At 39.0% G+C, this 21,889-nt stretch overlaps 1 protein-coding gene across 4 annotated transcripts in view; it reads left to right on the forward strand.

Annotated features, from left to right (window-relative positions):
* The window catches only part of LOC113124135 (ras-specific guanine nucleotide-releasing factor RalGPS1), a 116,967-nt gene that overhangs the window by 71,917 nt on the left and 23,161 nt on the right, over positions 1-21,889 (forward strand). For all 4 annotated transcript variants that reach the window (XM_026296595.1, XM_026296596.1, XM_026296598.1 and 1 more), the window contains 2 exons: positions 14,362-14,499; positions 16,717-16,810. In XM_026296595.1, the coding sequence (XP_026152380.1) occupies positions 14,362-14,499; positions 16,717-16,810 (232 nt within the window). The remainder of the gene's footprint in view (positions 1-14,361; positions 14,500-16,716; positions 16,811-21,889) is intronic.

Raw genomic sequence — 21,889 nt, forward strand, 5'->3', positions numbered from 1 at the left:
TTATTGCCAGTTCAAATCCTTACAGGGATATAATGCTACTCATTTAATTGCATTCATGCAAAGTCGAAATGTGGCTCAAAGCACACGCAGATGCAGCAGAGCATAAAACCAGAACCATGTCTTTTCTTTGTCAAGATTCTTCCTGTATGTGTGTTTCAACAAAGAACAATTCTTGGGACTTCTTGTAATGGCTTTTGTGCGTCATGAAATCTCATGTCTTTTCCGTTTTTATGTTTGATAAACGGGGACATGCCCCAGCCTGGAAACATGCTCTATTCTTTGTCTTTATTCATGCACACAATATGCTCTGCTGGGCCTGGCAGTGATATAGAATTATAGATAGATAGATAGATAGATAGATAGATAGATTCCATTGACAAATGAACAAAGGAAATGTGGAATGACTCTGACTGGTGAGGACTTGGAGCCAAACTTGCCTTGCTCTGTGTTTACTACACCATCACATATAAAGTGCTGCTAGCTTTAACCTTAACACTTCTATCACCTTAACACCCCTATCCCTCTTTAAGTATACAGCAGGTATTGAAAATAAATAGTTTGTCCTGCTACAGCCCACTCCTCATTCAGACCAAGATCATAGAAGCACAGGAGCAATTGAATGCTAATATAATTATCATTACAGCTTGTTCATGAAAGCTGTTTACTTTCACTTTTATGAATAGCTGGTTTTTCGTTGGTCTAGAAACAACAAAACCTGTCTGGTACACAGGAAATGATGTATTTAACCTTTCTTTAAAAACACTAAGTAAATTTAACCAACATGACTCAACAGACTGTCACAAGATTATACTGTCAGAATATTGGGTACACTGACAAGATCACTTGAAGGCAAGGATGTTTATGTGTCACTTCAAAAAATGGTATTGTTAGTTTAATACTGATAGAACAGAATTTTGTCAATGATAACTTTAGCTGTGTTGGTGCAAACTAGCTGCCAAGCTAGCACATCCCATTCACACTGTTCTTAATAGTAAATAATGTGCACTGTCCCAGATCTGGCCCTTGGCTGTGTCTGAATGGTATATTTAGCTGTTACACACCTTGTCATTGGACTTTGCTTTGCTGCATGGTGCTGCAGACTGAGCACAGCTGAAACACATTACATCCCCCTCTCATGTGTCTATCAAGATGACATCATTGACAAATATTTGCAAAGCATTTCATGTTGTGTTATGCAGATGTAATATTTGGGCTGAAGCTGCCAGCACAGCTGATCTCATGCACAGCCAGTATATCTCCATGGGATTTGGGTGTAACAAATAAAACAGTTGAAGTTCTTTTAGTCTAAAGGAAACAATTTGCAGGCTCTGGCATTTCAGGCAATACATTCACTTCCTCTGTATGTGGTCTTACATTTATATTCTTAATGTATTTGTAATAATGTGTCATATAATAATTTGTCATAATGGTTATTTTTTCCTCGCAAGAACATATCTTAACAGGTAGAGATTGAACAAGCAACATTGTCAGAATTTTGTTTATTTCATCCAACACTTCGATATTATGAGGCCTAATTAACATTGCTGTCACAGGCTGGCAATCCAGCAGTGTGGCTTTAGACTCATTTATCATTACCAGCCCAGTTTAAATGCTGAGCTTTGAAATAAGCCAAACCCTGCCTGAGGTGCTACCCAAAAATTTCCACAACTGGTTTCTATCTTCACCTACTCCGATCATTGAGCCTTAACAACCTAACACATTACACATCTTGCACTTGTGTATAATCCTTAATGAATAAGGCTCCTCCTGCTGTTTTTCCACACTGCAGTTCTACTTCAGTCAAGATGAAATCATAACTTTCCACATGTTGGTGCAATGTAATTTTTCTTACATCGTCTCGGGACATTACTGTGTGAACAGCTGTCTTGCTCAATGAAAATGGCCTCAAAATTGGTAACAGCTTTGATCAGCTAAAGTGAAATTACAAAAGGGTACCACACAGTGACAAATTTGCAAACCAACTTCATGGTGACTGTTCTGGAAAAGAAAACATGTACTGTAATAGTGTATTCAAACTGAACATGAAGCAGGTTTTCACTCTGTGTGATTGTCATAAATTTGGCAACTGGAGTATTTTTTGCAGTCTTTTTTGTGTCCACGTACAGTTTATACACAGACGTGTGTCAGTGTGCAGGTTTTTTTGGTGATGAGATCGAACAAACTTTATTAAGCCCCAAAGGGAAATTAAGGTAGTCTTGTAGTGAAAGTACCAGTAAAGTACTAGGCCTTTGTTGATTTAATATTCTTCTGTTGTATACACTCATAGTTTGTTGGAAGGACTCAACCAAAGTTGGGACACCTGTAGGAACTGTTTGTATCCATTATCCATCAAGGCTTCATTTCCTTCTACTGCTGCAGAAAAGATGGAAGGCAGCCATTACTGCATCTCTGACATTTCCATTCACTTTCTGTTTTTACATCTGCCAGTTAAACACTTTGCAGTGGACTGTTCAAGCTTCAGCACTGGACTTGAATTTTTTATATGCTGAATTAATAACAACTGAAAAAATGGAGATGACCCAAAACGTCTAACTGCTGGTGTGATTTTAAGCTGTTCAGTATGTCATGCTGTCTTTGTGTGTAAGATCTGTTGTATACTTACACTAAAGTTACTAAAAAAAACTAACATATTATAATTTGTATATTTTTTGGTGGCATTTTGCTGAAACATAAATACAAAACAAATTATGGTGATTAACACCAAGAAAGTTCTAACATTACAGGACTGAGACAAAACTAATGTAACGCTAAAATTAGACTATCTTCACGTTACCTGGCATTACCAGTGCTTTTTGACAACTTGAGTATAGCTGATGTTAGCTAACCCAAACCCTGCTCTGTGTAACAAGATGTTCTAGACAAGCTGTTTTCATACCTAGAATTACCAGTTCCACCAATGTTTTACCAATATTTGTTGTTTTCTCATAGCCAGCTACTTAGCCAGCCACCCTGGTTATAGACTAACATTAAGGTGAAGGTTTCTAGTTCTATCGTGGCAAAAATGTAAGAATGAGACAGAATACAATTTACAGGATGGCAAGTGACAGAAACACTAGCTAAACACCCAGGATGGGTTGATTTGATCAACCAAGACTACAGGCTTCGTGAGGGTTTTATAACCACTGAGCACTGAGTTACACAACATGTAAATCATGCTTATACATGGCGAATGGTCAACAATGTAATTAGCAAGTCCATGTGACTGCCTGTGTCTTCCTGCTTCCTGCAACCCCCTGCTGAAAAACACATCAACGGTCTTTGTTATGTTCACACAGGGAGGCGGTCTGTGCTGGAACAAATGTGGCATCTTGAATAAATGAAAATTCCTTTCACACTAGTTTGTTAGATACTGTAACTACTGTAATCGCTAACTAGTGTAATAGCATTTGTAAATCTCAGCCTCAACATGCAGAAGAGGTAAGTAAATTCTATGATGAAGTTTGACGTTATATGTCATTTCTCGGGGGCGTGTACATAATTACCTGGCTCACCTCAGATTTTTTCCATATGAACAGTGAGCTCAGTGCGAGGCAGGATCACATTAGCTGAGGTGAGAAATCATACCGCTCCTTACTTTCATGCAGATTACATAAAAACAGATGATTTGTTTTCAACTTGAATTGTTTCATTTAAAAGAAGACATTTCAAGCTTTCTCTATATATATATATATATATATATATATATATATATATATATTTCTCATGGCAAGTATCAGGCAAGTTTCAGGTTGTTTTATTTATGTGTCTGTGAAAAGAGATGACAGAGACAGAGAAGACAGAGAGTGCACCCTGTCTGCTTTCTTTATTTAACAAAAGCACAGCGTTTTGTTGTTATTATGAGAGTATACAACTAAACTTAGGCCCTTTACAGATTTGAATTCTATATTGCTCTCATCTATACGATCAAAACTGACAGTAATTTAAGTTTGTTTCGGTGTTATCAGGAGAAGATGCCACAAAACGCGCCTGCACTTTCGTTCACACCCTGAGGATTAACTGGAGGCTTTTTATTAAGATACTGGGACATCCAGATAGTAATGAGTTACAGTAATCTAGCCTTGAGGTAACAAATGCATGGACTAGTTTTTCTGCATCATTTTGAGACAGGATGTTCCTAAGTTTGGCAATGTTGCACAAGTGAAAGAAGGCAGTTCTAGAGATTTGTTTTATGTGTGAATTAAAGGATATATCTAAAGTGACAAATCAGCCCTGCAGTAACTTTTCACCCTAAGGAAAAAATATGTAGCAGCATCACATATCCAACTAATAGTGCCAACAGAAACACTGATGGCTACCGCTAAGACTGTCTGTGCTGCAGAGTTGTGAAAGGCCTGCCTTCAGCACTCTGCTGTTATGTAGCTCTTATGTGGACACCATCCCCTATGCTCCAGTAGGGGAAAGGCTTTGGTCCTTTTGAATTCAGCAGTTACAGCATTAATTGTCCTCTGTACTGGCAACTGGACCACAAACCGGGCAGGATGGAAAAAAATTATGTAAAACAGTCACTGCAGCAAATGGACATGGAAAATCAGATGAAAAACAGAAAATGTCATCAGAGTGTGTGTTTATGGAGCAAAACTGAAGAGTTAAGCAGTGACAGGTAAAAAGCTGAAACAGACAAACACTATGGTTAATTTAGAGTCACCAGTTAACCTAACCTGCATTTGTTTGAGCTGTGTACTGTGTGGAGGAAGCCGGAGTACCAGAGAAAAGCCATGCAGACAGGGAAAACATTCAAACTCCACATAGAAAGGCCCTACTTGCTGTGAGGTGACCATGCTACTGCAGTACTGTGACATCTTACTACAAAGTACATAGGAGTTAATGCAGCACTTGGTTAGCACTCATGTGACCCTGCAGTGCGAGGCAGGACCTGCAGTCTAAAGACACAGGTGATGATGACAGATGACAAATAGCTGAGCAGAGGTGTGGCATGCAGGAACTGCAGGAAACTCAGACATAGGAAAGGCAGGTCCTAGTAAGACACAGGAAATAAAAAAATAAATAAAAAAATAAAGCATAAATGTGAAATACATGTCAGCTGGGAGCACCCAAAAAGATTTGGGGAGTTTGGAAGATGCTCTGACCCTACAGCACTGTTGCCCTGCCAAATGAATGGTAGAGGAAACACTGAAAATGTCCTAGTTGTCTCAGGGAATAAATTCACTTTGAAGTCCAACATCAACAATTACATATTATTCAGTTCCAAGCATATTGCATAATTCAGAACAGTGATGTAATTTGTTTTGTTGGAGCTTAGTTTGTGGATCCTAAGGAATACAGTTCTAATTATTTTATTTTAGCATGCACAATATAAGGTGCCGTACATCCATAAAGTTCAGCATTGAATAATGGCATATTTTAACACATTGGTAATGTTCATTTACCATTTATGACTCCCATTACCATTTATGTTAGGGCCCACAATATAATGATTGCTGAAGTATTATTCTCTGCGTAATTAAAGAAACAGTGGTTTAGACAACAAAATGATTGTAGTATAATAATTTCAGCCAATGACTGTATGTAAAAAGCCAGAGCATTTTTAAGGTTGGTTCTGTAATTTATGATTATGTGTTTGTGCAATAGCAGGGCAAAGCTCTTATTCTTGCAAAAGATCTTTCATAATAGTGGAGTCCAGAATTTTAATGACAGTGTAAATAAACTGGTTAGTCTTAAAAGGTCAGCTTTTATTGTCCTTGTGCACATAGCTGAAATTACAAAAGTAATGTTAATATCTGTGTGATCAAAAAGGGGCTTTGATTAATACGTTCGTGCTGCCAGGTTTACAGTCTGATCTGCCATGACACCCTGTTCTCAGAGAAACATACTCCCTCTGTTATTTACTTAAGACACACCATACTTTTTGAGGAACATTCCGATTCATCCATGACTCAGTTGGTGTTAACGTACCATAGATCTTTGATGTCATAATAATAGTACAATAATCAATCCACAGCTTACAGAACAGAAACTACTCGGTCAGGTTTAGAAACAAGACACAACCCAGTTAGCATACAGGTAGAATTTTTCATTTATTTTGAATATTTGTTCTCTATATATTTGTGAGTGGAAATGCCACCTACCGTAACACAGTAGCACAGTAAATCTCTTCCATGCAAACATAATTGTATCAAAGAATGTATTATTTTACTTTTTCTGCTAAATTTTCTCCACACTGGAAGTCTGCACAGGTGTAGTGTACGCGTGCTCTTCAGTTTACTGGAGTTCTGGTCTTTTATAAATGCACATTCCCCAGCATATCCAGCGTTGCCCTCTGGTTTTTTCCAAAGCCCTGTAAAATGCTACATCTGTCCCCAATTTCCACACTATTTCTCTCATCTGCCACAGTGCATGCTTACCCACAAAATGTTTCCAGAAAGCAAAAAAAAAAGTCTGGTCTCAAGTCTAGATAGTCTTGCTTGTGCGAGCTGCCTCCTCCCCCCAATCTGTTGTACACCAAATCTATGTAACCTTTGTTTGTTTTGTTTCTCAAACAGAAAAATATACTTTTTTTATTAAGTAGATTGCTGTCTGAGGACCATCCACTTCAAGAACATGAACAGTGAATATGCAATGTCTGGCTTTCTATAATATTCCACAACAGGAAAGAATGATATAAGTGGCTGGTGTGAAATTCAAGATGATCAAGATGACATGAGTTTCAGTGTATTTGTTCTTGGAGAGTAAAATGAGATTTTATGATGTCATGACATTGACATGATAGCGTTTGAGTTTCAGGACTGGAGTTGGAGCAGAGTAGACAAAACCATTCACAGTTCATTGTCTTGAATTGGTTAATATAAATTAACCACAAATATTGTACTAAAGTTAAATTAGGAATTTGCATATTTGCACACATGTTTAATCCCTCACTCGACTAGATCATGATGTCTTGCCACTTGTTTTAAGAAGGCTCGAACATATTGCAATTCAGCCACTGCTAAAATATATTTTACTTTGACTTTAAAAGAAGATCGATATTTTAGAAAATGAGAAGCTTGTTTTTTGGTGATGTTCATTTCTGTTTTCAGTATAGTTCTAAGATTTATTCATCCTTATCATGATCCCGTTTCTGGACTTCCTTGTGTTGAACATTTTGGTTCTATTTCCTGTGTTGCCTGGGTTTATCCCAGATAGTTTTACATTAATTTATGTTGATTAGTTTCACCTGTGTCTGCTCTGCCTTGTTTGTCTCTGCCCTTGTGTCTTCCTCTCTCTGTGTGTGTGTATGGGGTTTTCCTAGGCAGCTAGGTGACTGGCCTCACCAGATCCGAATTAGTAATCAGTGGCAGGTGTATATATACCTGCTCTATGCCTCACCTGGATTGTCCTGTGATTCTCCCTGTGTTCGTTCCTGTTGGCATATCTGAGTTTCCTGATTTGTCCGTGAGTGTTGTTACCTACCTGTTCACTGTGCGTGGCTCCCTTCTCCTGTGCTTTCCAGTCCAGTGTCTCCTGGTGGCTCCCTGTCTGTGAGAGCACACTCACCTGAGTATATGTGGCCTCTCTCTGTACCTGTGTTCCGTGTTCCCGGACTCCAGCTTCCCTGTTTCCCTGTGTGGCCATACAATCCTCATTGTTCCTGTGTTCCATGTTCTCTGTGCTCTGTGGATACTTCAGTTTGGTGTTTGAACTGTGGTTAGTCAGCATTTTGGGTCCAAAACAACTTATTACATACCAAAAGGGAGCATTTAAATCACACATCACCTAAAAATCAAAGTTAAAAAATTAAACTAACCCACCACCACAGGTGTTACAATCCCTTAAATGTCAAGTGCAGGGGTAGCCAAATCCAGTCCTTGAAGGTCACTGTCCCCCTTGTTTTTGACTATCCCTGCCCTTTCAGCTTCTGATTGACCAAATACACCTGATCCAGATAATCAGCAGTGGGTAGGGAATGAATAGTTAGAAAAAACCCAGTGGCTCTCGAGAACTGCTGTTGGCTACTTGTGATCTAGGAGATGAGGGAAACAATATTTTGCAACCCTGAAAAAGAAGATTTTATGGACTTAAGGCAAAGGGAGAGAGGAGCTCAGTGCACCGATGGTCCTCGGGCAGTCTAGGCCTAAAGCAGCATAACTAAGGGATGGTTCAGGGTTGCCTGAAGCCAGCCCTAACTATAAGCTTTGTCAGAAAGGAAGGTTTTAAGTCTAACCTTAAAAGTACAGAGAGCGTCTGCCTCCTGAACCCAGACTGGGAGCTGGTTCCACAGGAGAGGAGCTTGATAACTAAAGGCTCTGCCTCCCATTCTGCTTTTGGAAACTCTGGGAACCACAAGTAGACCTGCACTCTGAGAGTGAAGTGGTCTATTGGGATAATATGGTACTATGAGGTCTTTAAGGTATGAAGGAGCTTGATCATGAAAGGATTTGTATGTGAGAAGAAGGATTTTAAATTCTATATTTTACAGGGAGCCAATGAAGAGAAGCTAATATAGGAGAATTATGGTCTCTCTTGCTAGTTCCTGTCAGGACTCTGGCTGCAGCATTCTGGATTAACTGGAGACCTTTTATGGAGTTTTTTGTTTTATGTGTGAGTTAAAGGACATGTCCTGGTCAAAAATAACTCCAAGGTTTTTCACAGTAGTGCTGGAGGCCAGGGCTATGCCATCTAGAGTAGCTATAATTTTAGAAAAGTTATTTCTGAGGTTTTTAGGCCCAAATACAATAACTTCTGTTTTCTCTTAATTTAAAAGTAGAAAGTTACTGATCATCCAGGCCTTTATGTCCTTTAGACACATAACAACACAAGTTGTTATGTGTCCTGTCTGGGACTTCCTGTCGGGGACCTTTATTTCATAGAAGGTTCCTCTTTGCCCTGCAAAGGTCCCCGGCTGCTTTTCGTAATTAACCACAATAGGGTTCATCTGTTCCCTATTTAGCCAGGTGTGTGTGTATATATACCTCCGACATGTTTTGGTTCGCTGCCGGAGCATTGACTATGTTACATGGTTAATGTCACGAGAAGAGTCTCCTCTCCGCTGTCTTCCCCTTCCGGTGACTCTCTGACCGCCGCCAACGGATCTACCTCCTGCTGATCGGCCACCTTGCCACACGGGAGTCTCTACGCTGTGGACCGTCGCCTCTCACCGGCGCACCTGCTTACGGCTCGCCGATTGCCCTTATGTCCCGGAACCTGCACCGCCCCAACACGCCGCCGTCCAGCTTTCCGGCACAGCACCTCGGCCGCCCATACTTCGTGAAGACATCACGCTTCGGCCTGCGACCATCGCCTGCCGGCTTTCCCCCTTTCTCCAGTGACTGCCACGTCACTGCCACCAGCCTCCTCTGCCAACGCCGGCCCGGCTCCTTCCCTAAAGAGGAGCGCCACATCGGGGATAACCGCCCCAGCAGCCGGCATCGTCGATCATCACCTGGTGGATCACCTCACCTTCCCAGCTCACCCTGGGAACACTACTCCCCAGCTAACCAGCCGTAGTGAAGACTGATCTCTCTTTTTGAGACGCTTTTTGTTCTAGTTTTTTACTTAATTTCTTATTTAAATAAAGCACTGTGTTCAGCATTTGGGTCTTCTTCTTCTTCTTCTCCCTCACACCCACACGTAACAGAAGACAGGGTAACTGGTTTGTGTCAAGTTTCATAGGTAGATAGAGGTGAGTGTAATCTGCATGATAATGGAAATTAAGAGTGCTTCCTGATAACATTGCCTAAGGGAAGCATGTATAAGGTGAAGAGAATCAGTCCTAGCACAGGATCTTGTGGAACTCCGTAACTAACTTTTGTGTGTGTGGAAGGTTCATTATGTACATGAAATAATTGGAATCTGTCCAATAAAAAAGATTGGAACCATTTTAACACAGTTCCTTTAATCACATGCTTCAGTCTCTGTAATAAGATGCTGTGGTCCATAGTGTCAAATGCAGCACTAAGATCTGCTTGTGGAGAGCTTCAGAACGACTTATAATTAGCAGGTACAATTGTTTCAAAGAAAACTAATGTACTCAACCACCATGGCCTGTATGCACGTTCACCATGCAAGATGCCATTGCTGAAGAAAAGGCATATTGAAGCTCGTTTAAATTTTGGTGCACAACATTTGGACAAGCCTGTGAAATATTCTGGTCAGATGAGGCCAAAATTTTATTTTTTGAATGCCGTAATATACACGATGTTTGGAGGACAGACGACACATCACCCCAAAAACACAATGTCAGGATCTTGATTTTGGACTTCCTATTATGGACTTTTTGGTTCTATTTGCTGTTTTGCCTGTGTTAATCCCTTTTAATTATTTTCACCTGTGTCTTGTTTTTCTCCGCCCCCTTGTCTTTTCACCTCTGTGTATGTGTATGTGTCTCCCATAGGCAACTAGGTGATTAGCCACACCTGATCCAGGTTATTCATCAATGCAAGGACTATATATATCAGTTCTCTGCTCCACCTAGTTGCTGGATGGTCTGTTGTTCTACTACAACCTGACCTGTTGTGGCTTCATCCTGTTCCTTGCATTCTGTGAGTTCTGTGTGTGACTGTGGCTTGCTGTAACCTGACTATTCCCTGCATGTGACTTCCCTTTCCTAAGGCCAAACCTGACTTCTGGTGATCAAAAGTTAGCCTGACCCGTAGCCCAGTCCTCTGGTTTCTGTTTCTCCCGGTCTCACGTTTCCTGGTTCCCTGTCTCCTGGTCCAGTTCCAGCCTTCCTAGTTGCACGTCTCCTCTTGTTCTCTTCCTGTTCCCTGTGTCTCCTGGTTCTGTTTGTGTTATATTACAGTAAACTCATTGTCTGCAAACTTAAAAATAAAAATAGAATTATTAAGGAAACTCTCAGTTGCTTTCAGAGAAAGAAAATAAAGCTGCTAGAATGGCCCAGCCAATCATCTGACTTGAATCCAATTGAAAATCTAATAAATAATAATCTATTATTATCTAATAATAATAATCTAATAGACTAAAGATCAGAGTTCATAGAAGAGGCCCACGGAACCTTCAAGAAATCAAGACTCTTTGTGAGAAAATCACACCTGAAAGTGCTTGTGACTAGTTTCTGCATGCAGGAGGCGTCTTGAAGTCGTCATTACTAACAAAGGCTTTTGTACGAAGTTTTAAATAAATTTAAGTAAGCATGTGCAATCCTGTGTCATTTCACATTATTACGCATAATTTACGGACATCTATGGTTTGATTTCTCTGCATGTGTGGATTGTATGGGTTATTACCAACATCTGTTGAAAATGTCATGTCAATAGCACCTTCAGAAACATATTTACTGAGAAAAATTGTGGTGTTCAGTACTTATTTTACCTGCTGTACAAAGATCGCTCCAATAATCACAGATAAAAAGGCCATACAGAACTTGCCTGTCTGTGTACCTATGAGTATACCACAAATGCGCAGATCCCCAAATGTCACGGTAACAGATTGTTACTGGAATTGGCAACTTAATTACAGAGTTTCAATCGCAGTTCTTTTCAGTGTTTCTGAGTAAAGACAAAGGTATCAAGCTGGCATTAGCATTTTTCAGGATATTGCAGATGGAGTGCTATTCTCTAAAGATAAGTAATCCCAGATCTATATCTTGATTTAAAGATTACCAATACAATTATGGTGGCAGTAAAGAGAGCTTGTTACATGACAAAGTTACTGGCCTGTGTATTTCTGTGTATGCACTGTATTTTTAAATCCAGTGTATTTATCATATTGCCAAATGTGTGTGTTCATTGCATTGCATAAGACTGGTCTTTGTGGATTTATACTGTGGTGGGCTTTCCAGACAATTTTGAATAATGCTTAACCAATGTTATATAATTTCATCATTTATTTTAAATGTTTATTAGGAGTCATCAGGAAACCAAAATTAGAAGTTACATGTCTGTTTTGGTTTTGCAGTTTTTTGTTTACAATTAGAGAAAAGATGTTCTTGGCTTTCTTGTTTGACCACGAATTAATGGTGTCAACTTGTGGTCAGCATCACAGAGACGATCCGTCACTTGTAAACAAAGCTGCCTGTATTGTGCTGGTGTAGATATAAAATCTGGCAAAAACTCTCATTGACTGTTCAATAATTCTACTTTGCTAGAAAACTATTAATGATGGAGAGAGTAGAAGTAAACCAGTCAATCAAATGTTTAACATGAACAAATACTGACATCGTGGAGAGTCCATTCCTGATAATAACAGAGAAACCTTTGATATTTTACTGTTTATTGAACTGATTTGTTTGGATGTTAACAGCTGCACCAGTGTAGCAGAAACACACACTGAGGTATCCATGCATACACAAATACAATTACACCTACAGTACATACAGTGCTCAGCATAAATGAGTACACCCCAACAAATTTGTCAGAAAACCTTTACTTTCTTTTCAAAATCAACATTTTCTATGGGACACTATACTACAAGCATTTGCACACACAAAAAAGTATTTTTCCTAATATATTTATTCAAGACCATGTTGCAAAAATGAATACACCACAATGAAAGTCTTAGTAGCAAAGCAAAATTTTAGACAAAATCCTCTCCTGCATTTCTGAAGAATGGCGTGAAAGTGATTCAGTGGCCAAGTATGTCTCCTGGCATCCAGGCTCTAAAAGAGGTTGTTCTTGAAGAATGGAAAAAGATGTTGCAATATGTCGCCAGCTTGCTCATTCCATGCCTAGATGACTTGGTGTTGTACTTAAAAATCATAGAGGTCATACAAAATACTAGATGTGGTAGTTTTCGTTGTGGTGTGTGTTCATTTTTGCATCAACTAATGAGTATAAGTGAAGTTATATTAACCTTACTTACATATAATGAGCTAAACAAATGTTATAACTGTTTTGTCAGAATTTTGGTGAGTGTTCGTTGAGATATGATTAAACTCTTTTCAAAGGGGGTGTACTGAGCACTTTATATGCATATATATTAAAAAGTGTGTGAGGGTTAGGAAGCTGATATGTTTTTACAGCCCCACAGCACCTTCTGTTTGAGCTCATTGATCTTACACAGATTACTTCTAGTTAGTCACATGGTGCTGCTGCATCTTGGCCATTGGCATATACTGTGCTATATACTCAATATTTTCCAAAAGTACACTAGATCAGTATACTGTGTTGGGACTCAGGGCAACTTTATAGTCACAGACAGAATAATTAAGACTAATAGAAAAGTTTGCGTCTCCGATGTTTTGCAGATTTTTTTTTTTCCTCATGTTCTTAGTACCTGTCAGAAATCAGAGGGTTATGGCTCCTTAGAGACATTTGCAGGCATCTGCAGATGGCAAAAATATCAAAGGTAGTATCTAGAAACAAAAAATTAAAACCATGTATGTGAGATGCATTAATATAAAATATGATCACAATAATAATTTGCAAACCTAAGAGTGCAGTCCTTTCTTTGTTTATTTATAAATACCTGATCAATAAAATGTATAGTAAGACTATCGAGTATGTTTCTCTCCACTACTCAGTATGTAATCAGTAAACCTTGTCAGTTCTACCTTTGTACACTGGACATAAGAATTGAAAAGTTGTTTCTTTCCAATCCCAAGTGCAAAACAATAAAAGTGGTGTTGACAATCTTTCTTGATCAATAATGCAGAGTTGCTTGTCCAGGAGAGGTCTTCACTCATATGCACCCCCAGAAATTTGTGCTGCTTTCTTTCTTCCCAGCACAGCCATTGACAGGCAGTGAGTGCGTACCTTACGTTACCTTGCTCTTACTTACATTGAAGAGAAAAATTGTTGACCATTTGGTAAGGGAGCTGACCTTTCTGTAGTTCATCTCATCATTGTTGGAGAGACCTACAACTTGGAGCTGAAGCCTACAACTTTGAGATAAAACTGGCAACCTAAGGATGTACATCAGTTTGTCCATCCAACACTTGTGTGTAGAGAAACCTGCCATATATTGTCAGCAACGATCCAGATTGCCAAGAAATCTAACATGGGTATTGATAGGTTGACCCCCTGACCCTCACTGTGTTGCCACCACCAAGTTTTTTTTCCCCATGACCAGTGTATCCTCCATAAATGTTCTTGAAAATTAATGGTTAGACTTTATATATTCATAGTTACTTATAAACCTTACATTTTTTAGTAACTTTGGCTTCCATTAGACTCACTATTAGACCAAAATGTCATTTCTGTACACAAACTGCCTCGGTATCTAACAGCAGATTGAAAATTGCAAAGCACAGTAATGTTTTGATGGGAGCACAGTTTTTGGCCAGGAATGTTCTCAGTCTAAAACCTTTCATGAAGGTCAAGTGCTCTTTCTTTGGAGTAACTATGTATTTTGATTAGAATCATTATGCTTACCATCAGAACATAATTTAGTTAAAACAAAGCTCATGTTAATATTGAGTGATTTGCCAACATGTGTTTTCTCATTCAGGGATCTACTTGTTGGACATGATCTACATTGACTCAGCCTATCCTGCATCAGACAGTATCATAGAGACAGAGCAGCGGACCAATCAGATGAACAATCTTCTGAGGATCATTTCTGACCTACAGATGTCATGTAACTATGGTAAGAATCTAATGAGAAACATCTAGATTACATAGAACTAGTATAGTACTTGCTTGCTGGCAGTTATGTTGTAATTATTTATTTTGTCTTTCTAATGTATGTAAGTTCATCATGCAGACAATAATATAAAACAGTCTAATACACCAAATACAACGTCAACTATCAGAGAACCAAATACCCCAACCAAATGTTCACAAAGGTGTTACTGCAGTGCTGACATGTTATATTGACCTGGTGTTTCAACAAATTAACTATTTGCTGGTGCATATAAATGACAAACATGATGATGGACATGTGGAGAAGTGGAGCATAGTTTGAGTGTGTTACAGGCACCAGGTTTGGTACCAAAAAAAATTATTACCTGGGAAACACAGAACATGTGACACTCAGTCGCCATTCAGATTGTATTTTTTCTTTACTTCAGATAAACAAAATAAATTTTGATTTTATAAATTACACCTACCTACTTCCTTACTATTCCAGTGCACATATTGCTCACAAGTCCAGGTTCTTTACACTCTCACCAAATACATTTACTGTAGTAAGCAACATGTTTGAAGCATATATTTTTACCAGTACTTCACTTTCAAAAATACCCACATTTACCTGAGTGGCTTAAAGCAACTATCTGCCTATATTACAAATTACAGCAATTATAATCTGTATTCAAGCAAGCAGCTTCTAGCTTTTCAAAGCTCTAATGGACTTGGGCAAGAGACACACAAAAATACAAAATAATTAAACTTCAAGAGAAATACTTCAAACATTTCACACCAACAATGCCAATGTTGGTGTGAATTTTTTTACAAAAACTAGAATTGATGCTGATGTGGCCTTTCAATAATGGAGACTGTGGGAGCAAAAGGGGGCTGAAAAAGTGAGACCATGGTGGCCGTATTTCTGCTAGAGAGATCGGTTTTGTTTTGTCTAGGGAGGATTTGTTATTTTCTTAAAATCTGTAATGTTAGCCAACATAATCTTTATGTACATATTAGCCCACTGTTAATGTTAGCTAAGTAACATCTGAATAAGCTATGCAAGGTGCTGTGATAGGCTTCTCAATGCTCTCTCTCATGAAAAAAAAAAAAGACTCCCCGGTCATCAGGCAGGGTATGTTCATGTGTTCTGGTGAAGTGGCTTTGGAGAGAGGTCAGAACCAAAGGGTGGGATTTCTTTGCTTGTTAATTTTCCAAATCAAGATTCCTCTCACTGGTTTTTCAAGGATTGCCAATTATACCGTTAAGAGTTTGCAACTAAATGCCTGTATAGAAAGTTTTTAAGTGTAGATCATTTCTGAAAACAAATTCAGAAAATATAAAAAGTTCATTAATATAATAACACAGGAAAGCGTTCTATATTTACGTGAATTACTAAAAGAGAAGAGCAACAGTATCGGAGGGGGGAGGTAATAAACAGAAATAAAAACTCATAAATGTTTTTTTGTAAATTTTGTAAGGACGTTGTTATAGGAGTGTAATGTCACTCTCCTCAGTTACTGTTATTGATCTTGACAGATTCAGGTGTGCACACACTCATTTTTTGTACTTGCTGACATTTAAAGTCACTCTAAAGGCCTTGACATACTCCGCGAGAACAGAGAAATTTGTTCTCTCTCCCAGGGCTGCGAAAAAAGAATGATGTCATTTGTTCTCGCAGCCCTGATCTGGGAGTTCTCTCAGCTTGTTCACTACACATCAGCTGGGCAGAACTTTTTTTACTCTTATTGTGTGATTGGTCAGAAATTTGAAGTGGTCGTAGTTAATGCAGAAAATGGAAATGTTGTCATTCTTGCTTTTTCCGCTGGCGGTTGTCATAGCAATGGATAGTTTTGACGAACAGCTGCCTGAGGCAGTGAGGAAGTATGAAAATCTTTCTAACACATCTTGTAAAGGCATATGAAGACACACAAATGGCAAATAATTTGTGGAAAGAGGTAACCTGAATGTGTACAGAGGAGAGCGTATTTTGTAAAAGATGGTGCTGACGTGTGCTGCAGTGGGAGAGACTTCCCAGGAGTTTGGCAGTTGAGTTTCTCGTGGAGTATGAAAAGTCCTGGCAAGAACTTTGTTCTTATTCTCGTCACCTTGAGAAAACAAACAAATTATCAGGCTTAGCACTGCAATTTATGTCTGTTTTAGTCAAAGTAATTGAAAGCAAATCCTGTTCACAGTGTCAAGTGTGTTATCTAAGTTCAACCTCCAACCTTTCTTTCTTTAGATCACCTTGTGACCCTGCCACATGTCCAGAAGTATCTGTTGTCAGTTCGCTATATAGAAGAACTACAGAAGTTTGTGGAGGATGACAACTTTAAGTAAGTTTTATCTCAGTGACAAGAAATCTATTGTGTCCACTTTGGTCATGACATAGTCATCCATAGCACATGGAAATATAGAAGGAGGCATAAAATTGACGGGGTTCAATGTACAGGATGTAGGATGTACAATGACAGGCAACTGGTTTTGTCTTTCTCCACAGAGAGTTCATTCATCGAACAGACTGATGATTTTCTCAGTGTCTTAGGTCCTCTAGAAATAGGTTTGACTGTCTGCCCCAAGTCTTGTATACTTTGGATTAGGGTGGGACATCTTTCTGGTGCTCCAATACTCCAATAATTTATTTCTAATGTTTACATTTTGTAGTGCACCCAAGGCAGGATTAATATTTTCATATTCCAAGACTAATGAAGGAATTTCTGCCCTTAAGGAATTCATTGATTTGAAACTTATAACCCAGGCACCACGTGACCTGTGAAGGTAACAGCAAGAGGTGGCACAGCCAGACTCCCTCTGATCACGAGCAGACTACTGAATTAACACACTGGCTCTAACCGAGAGAGCCTTTGTAACAGTCAGACTTCCCGCTGATTACAGCAGGCCGCAAATACCTTTAAACTATCCCTTTTTGCAGCTGAAACGTGTCCCCAGATATGACCTGAAACTATGTAATGACTTATTAACTGTTCTTGTTATACTTATGCTTCTGTTGCAAGTATGTAATATATGTGACCCGACCTACCGTGAGCATGTTGTGGCAAAAACCCTTGGATGAGCAATAAGGAGAGTGCAGACAGATTGTCTTTTTCAGAATATGAGGGTGTTCTGGGACCCTGGGCAAGTTTTGACATTTTTCAATTGCTTTTAAACATATTCATGTCTAAAGTCTGATAACACTGTAATCAGCACAAACTGGGCTACAATAATATGTGAGCAGCAAGTTTATACATGATTGTGTTTTTGAGAAAACAGTTTTATGCGTGGTTAGTGAAAAACTAAAATTTTTTAGTCACTGAAATAAGACCATATAACACAAACAGAACATTGGTTCACAAGACTTTGGAGACCTGCATGTTGTAGGCTAAAGTGTTTACTTCAGAGTGCTGTGAATGTCATCTTGTTCACACATTCACAGTAAACAATACACTGATTTAAATTTTCTAAGACACTTTTTGTTTAGAAAAGACATATGCAGGAATGTGTGTCTGACCATGAATAGTCATGTGATTTACCTGAGAAGACAAAAGATGCACTGAACGACCAGACAAAGACGCGCATAATGAGCCTTTCAGTCAATGTGGCTGAGAGGGGATTAGTGCAGCACAATACAAAACAATGCAGAGCCAAACGTTCGTCATTTGAGTTAAAATCAGTGTTTTTACTCTGAGGAGAAACTAAACTCTTCGTCTCTGTGTGGAACATACAAAGCGCTTCTTCACCTGTGTAACGTGCCATCATCCAAACTCGCAGAAAAAGTGAGTAAATTCTATGATGAAGTTTGACGTTTCATGTCATTTCTCGGGGGCGTGTACATAATTACCTGGTTCACCTGAGATTATTTACATGTGAACAGTGGACAGTGTACAAGGCGGGATCGCATTACCTGTAATGAGGTGAGACAGGAGAAAACGTACTTCTCCTTACGTTCATATGGATTAAATAAAAAGTGATGATTTGTTTTTGACTTGAATTGTTTAATTTCAAAGAAAACATTTCAAGCTTTCTAGCCATATGTTTCTTATTTTTAAGAGCCAAGTATTTGCTGAGATTCTGGCTGTTTTATTTACGTGTCATGAAGAGAAATGACAGAGACAGAAAAGACAGACAGCGCACCCTGTCGGCTTTCTTTATTTAACAAAAGCACAGTGTTGGAGTTGGAGTAATTTAAGTTTGTTTCGGCGTTATCAGGAGGAGATGTGTTAAAAAATGCGCCGACGCGTTCGTCGACCCCAGAGGGATAAAACATCAAGAAACATCAGTAACCTTCACCAGTTCAAATCCTCGCTGCATGTGCTGACTGACGGCTTCAACGTGATGATGGGAAATGGATTGCAGTACGTCAGAATCAGCATGATGGTCAAGGGAGCTGAGACATTGTAGTCAGCGAGTTTATCATAGAAATGGAAACGGAAGAATCTGAACGCCTGCTCCATATGGAAACAGAAGGTGAAAAGGAAAAGGATATAAAATGTGCAGTTAAACGTAAAGATAAAAATATTTCAGAGCTTCAGTCTTAAACAGAAAGGCAACAAAAGGAAAAAAGAACCTTAGAAGAGGAACTCAGAAGAGAGCTAGAAACTCAAAGGTTTGAACTAGAATGGCTGCAGGTAGAAAAGGATATGGAGGTTGCTTGTGCCAGAGTAAAACCCTATGATGAAGAAATTAAGCAAGAGACAAGGCATCAGTCACCACAGAATGAAGAGCAAAGATATTAAATGTCATACCAGCAATGCAATGTTGTCCAGTCAACACCTCTCAGAGAAGTGTCTCATCTTGCCCAAGCAGTACAGGACAGTATAGCCATAAACAGGTTACCCATACCTGAGCCTACAGTGTTCAACAGAAACCCTATTCAGTTTGTAGACTGGATAGCATCATTTATGTCATTAATAGATAGAAAGGGCATCCCAGTAGCTGATTAAAAAAATATTTTAAAAAGTATGTGAGTGGCTCAGCACATAAATATCTAGATGAAGAAGCCTACAGAGACACTTGGGACAAGCTTTACCAAAGATACAGCAAGCCCTTTGTCAATAAAAGTGTGTTTCGGGAAAAGCTGTGGCCTAAGATACAGTCCAAAGATGCAGAAGGTCTGAGAACATTTTCAGATTTCTTAAATGCCTGCTTGCAAGCCATACCTCATGTTATGTGATGAAAACCAAAAGCTGGTACAGAAACTCCCCGACTGGGCAGCTTCCAGATGGAAACGCCAAGTCACAACAGCCCTCATGGATGGCAAAGAGCTTCCAAGTTTTCAGGACTTTGTCAATTTCATTTCAACAGAGGCAGAAATCATGTGTAATCCTATCACTTCTTTACATGGTCTTCATTCTCATGAAGAATGAATGAAGAATCTCAAGGGAAACCAAAAGAAACAAAGCAATTGTCAACAACGGATAAAGGACAGTTAAAAGCACAGTGCATGCTGTGTCAAGATGACAATCATCAACTTCATAAGTGCCCAAAATTCATGGGCCTATGTCTCAGCAAAATTTAAAAAGTACAAGTCTCAGTGAACATTTACTAACAGGACCAGACATTATAAATAGTTTCACAGGGATCCTCGTAAGATTCAGAAGGCATCCTATAGCAGTAACTTTGACACTTGTGACACTGAGAAAATGTTCCACGTCCAAGAAAAGGATTGTGATTATCTGTGCTTTTTATGGTGGAAAGATGGTGCAGAGACGGTAGAAAAGGCCATCCAGTTGACAGAAGAAGCACGGGAGATGTGTGCAAAGGGTGATCTTCAACTTCATAAGTTTTTATCAAATGACAATACTGTTTTGCAGAGTATACCAGCATCAGAACGTGCTGTAAACTTTGAATCAGACGATCTCACCTTCAATGACATGCCACTTGAGAGAGCTTTGTGTATTCACTGGAACATCCAGAGTGACAGTTTTAAATTCCATACCCCACTAAAAGGTCAACCTACAACACATCGTGGCATACTGTCAACCATTGCCTCCATATATGATCCTTTAGGCTTTGTAACTCCATATGTTCTTAATGGCAAGAGGATCCTGCAAGAAACGTGTCACCAAGGCTGGGATGATTCGCTCTCCTCTGCACTCAGCCCACGGTGGGAGAGATGGCAGAATGACTTTGTCAATTTGGAAAAGGTGAACATCCCACAATGTTATATACCTGCTGATTTCGGGAAGGTTGTGAAAACAGAAATACATCATTTCTCTGATGCAAGTACCTGTGGTTATCGTCAGTGTTCTTATTTGAGAATGAAAAATATGAATGATGAAATTATTTTCACTTTTCTCACTGGCAAAGCCTGGGTTTCTTCTTCAAAGATTTTTACAATATCGTGTTGATGGTAGCAGAAAGTTTAATTTTAGCTCCTTTGTGACAAAATATGGACCTGTATTGGTTAACAAGTGTAGCATTCAATCCATTTTGTCACTAGATTGACCAGAGCAACCTACATTTAGGGCTTTCTAGTCAAAAACACACCAAAAAAATTAGGCAAGGATTCAGTAATTTTTATCAAGCTTGTGTCTGTGTAAGTTTAGTACAGTATGACCTAGCCATATTCTGACTTTTTCACAATAAACTACAAAGCGGTTCCTTTCCAATGATACCAAGCTCATCAATATAACCCTTGAAATGTAAGGACAACAGCTAGTTTAATTTGGGTATGCATTTTTCGACCTTGTGCACAAAAAGGAGAGGGTACCTAACAGGTTTAACATCACCAACTTCGACAAATTCTTTTGTGGGAAAAGGAAATAATGACCTCAAATGCAGTGCCAGATCTCGCAGTAGTACAGAAGTAAATCAGTGAAAAGAAAATTCAGACATTACCACCAAAGGCCTTGGAAAATAAAGATCTTGTAGAACATTTGTCCAAGTTCTCTTGGTCTAATACTATCAAAGCCATCGCACGCCTTCAGAGATGGATTAAGAAGGATAAAACAAATGTACTGGCTTCAGTAAGTGAACAAGAGGTTGCTAAATGTTTGATTCTAAAAGGAGTACAAACGTAAACATATCAGAAAGAGATTGGTGTGTTGAGTCAAGGAAAACAACTTTCAAGTCACAGTAAACGTCATCACTTGGATGCCTTTATAGACAAGGATGGTATGATCAAGGTGGGAGGTAGATTAAGTCACTCATCATACACTTACTCATTTAAGCATACACTGATCTTTCCTAAAGAGCATCATGTAACGAAGCGGACAATTGCACACTGTTATGTTAATGTACATTTTGTATCGCTTTGTTCAGTTCTTATGGTGATTTCTGAAGTTCAGTGAGGGTATAACATTAGTCACACAACTTTCAGTTCTCAATATCTGCAAGCAAATGGGGCAGCTGAGAGAAACATAGCCAAAGCAAAAAGGATCCTCCACTAGCATGACCCTCAAATGGCTCTACTGAGT

This window comes from Mastacembelus armatus, chromosome 12, assembly GCF_900324485.2.
Source record: "Mastacembelus armatus chromosome 12, fMasArm1.2, whole genome shotgun sequence".
NCBI classification, from domain to species: domain Eukaryota; kingdom Metazoa; phylum Chordata; class Actinopteri; order Synbranchiformes; family Mastacembelidae; genus Mastacembelus; species Mastacembelus armatus.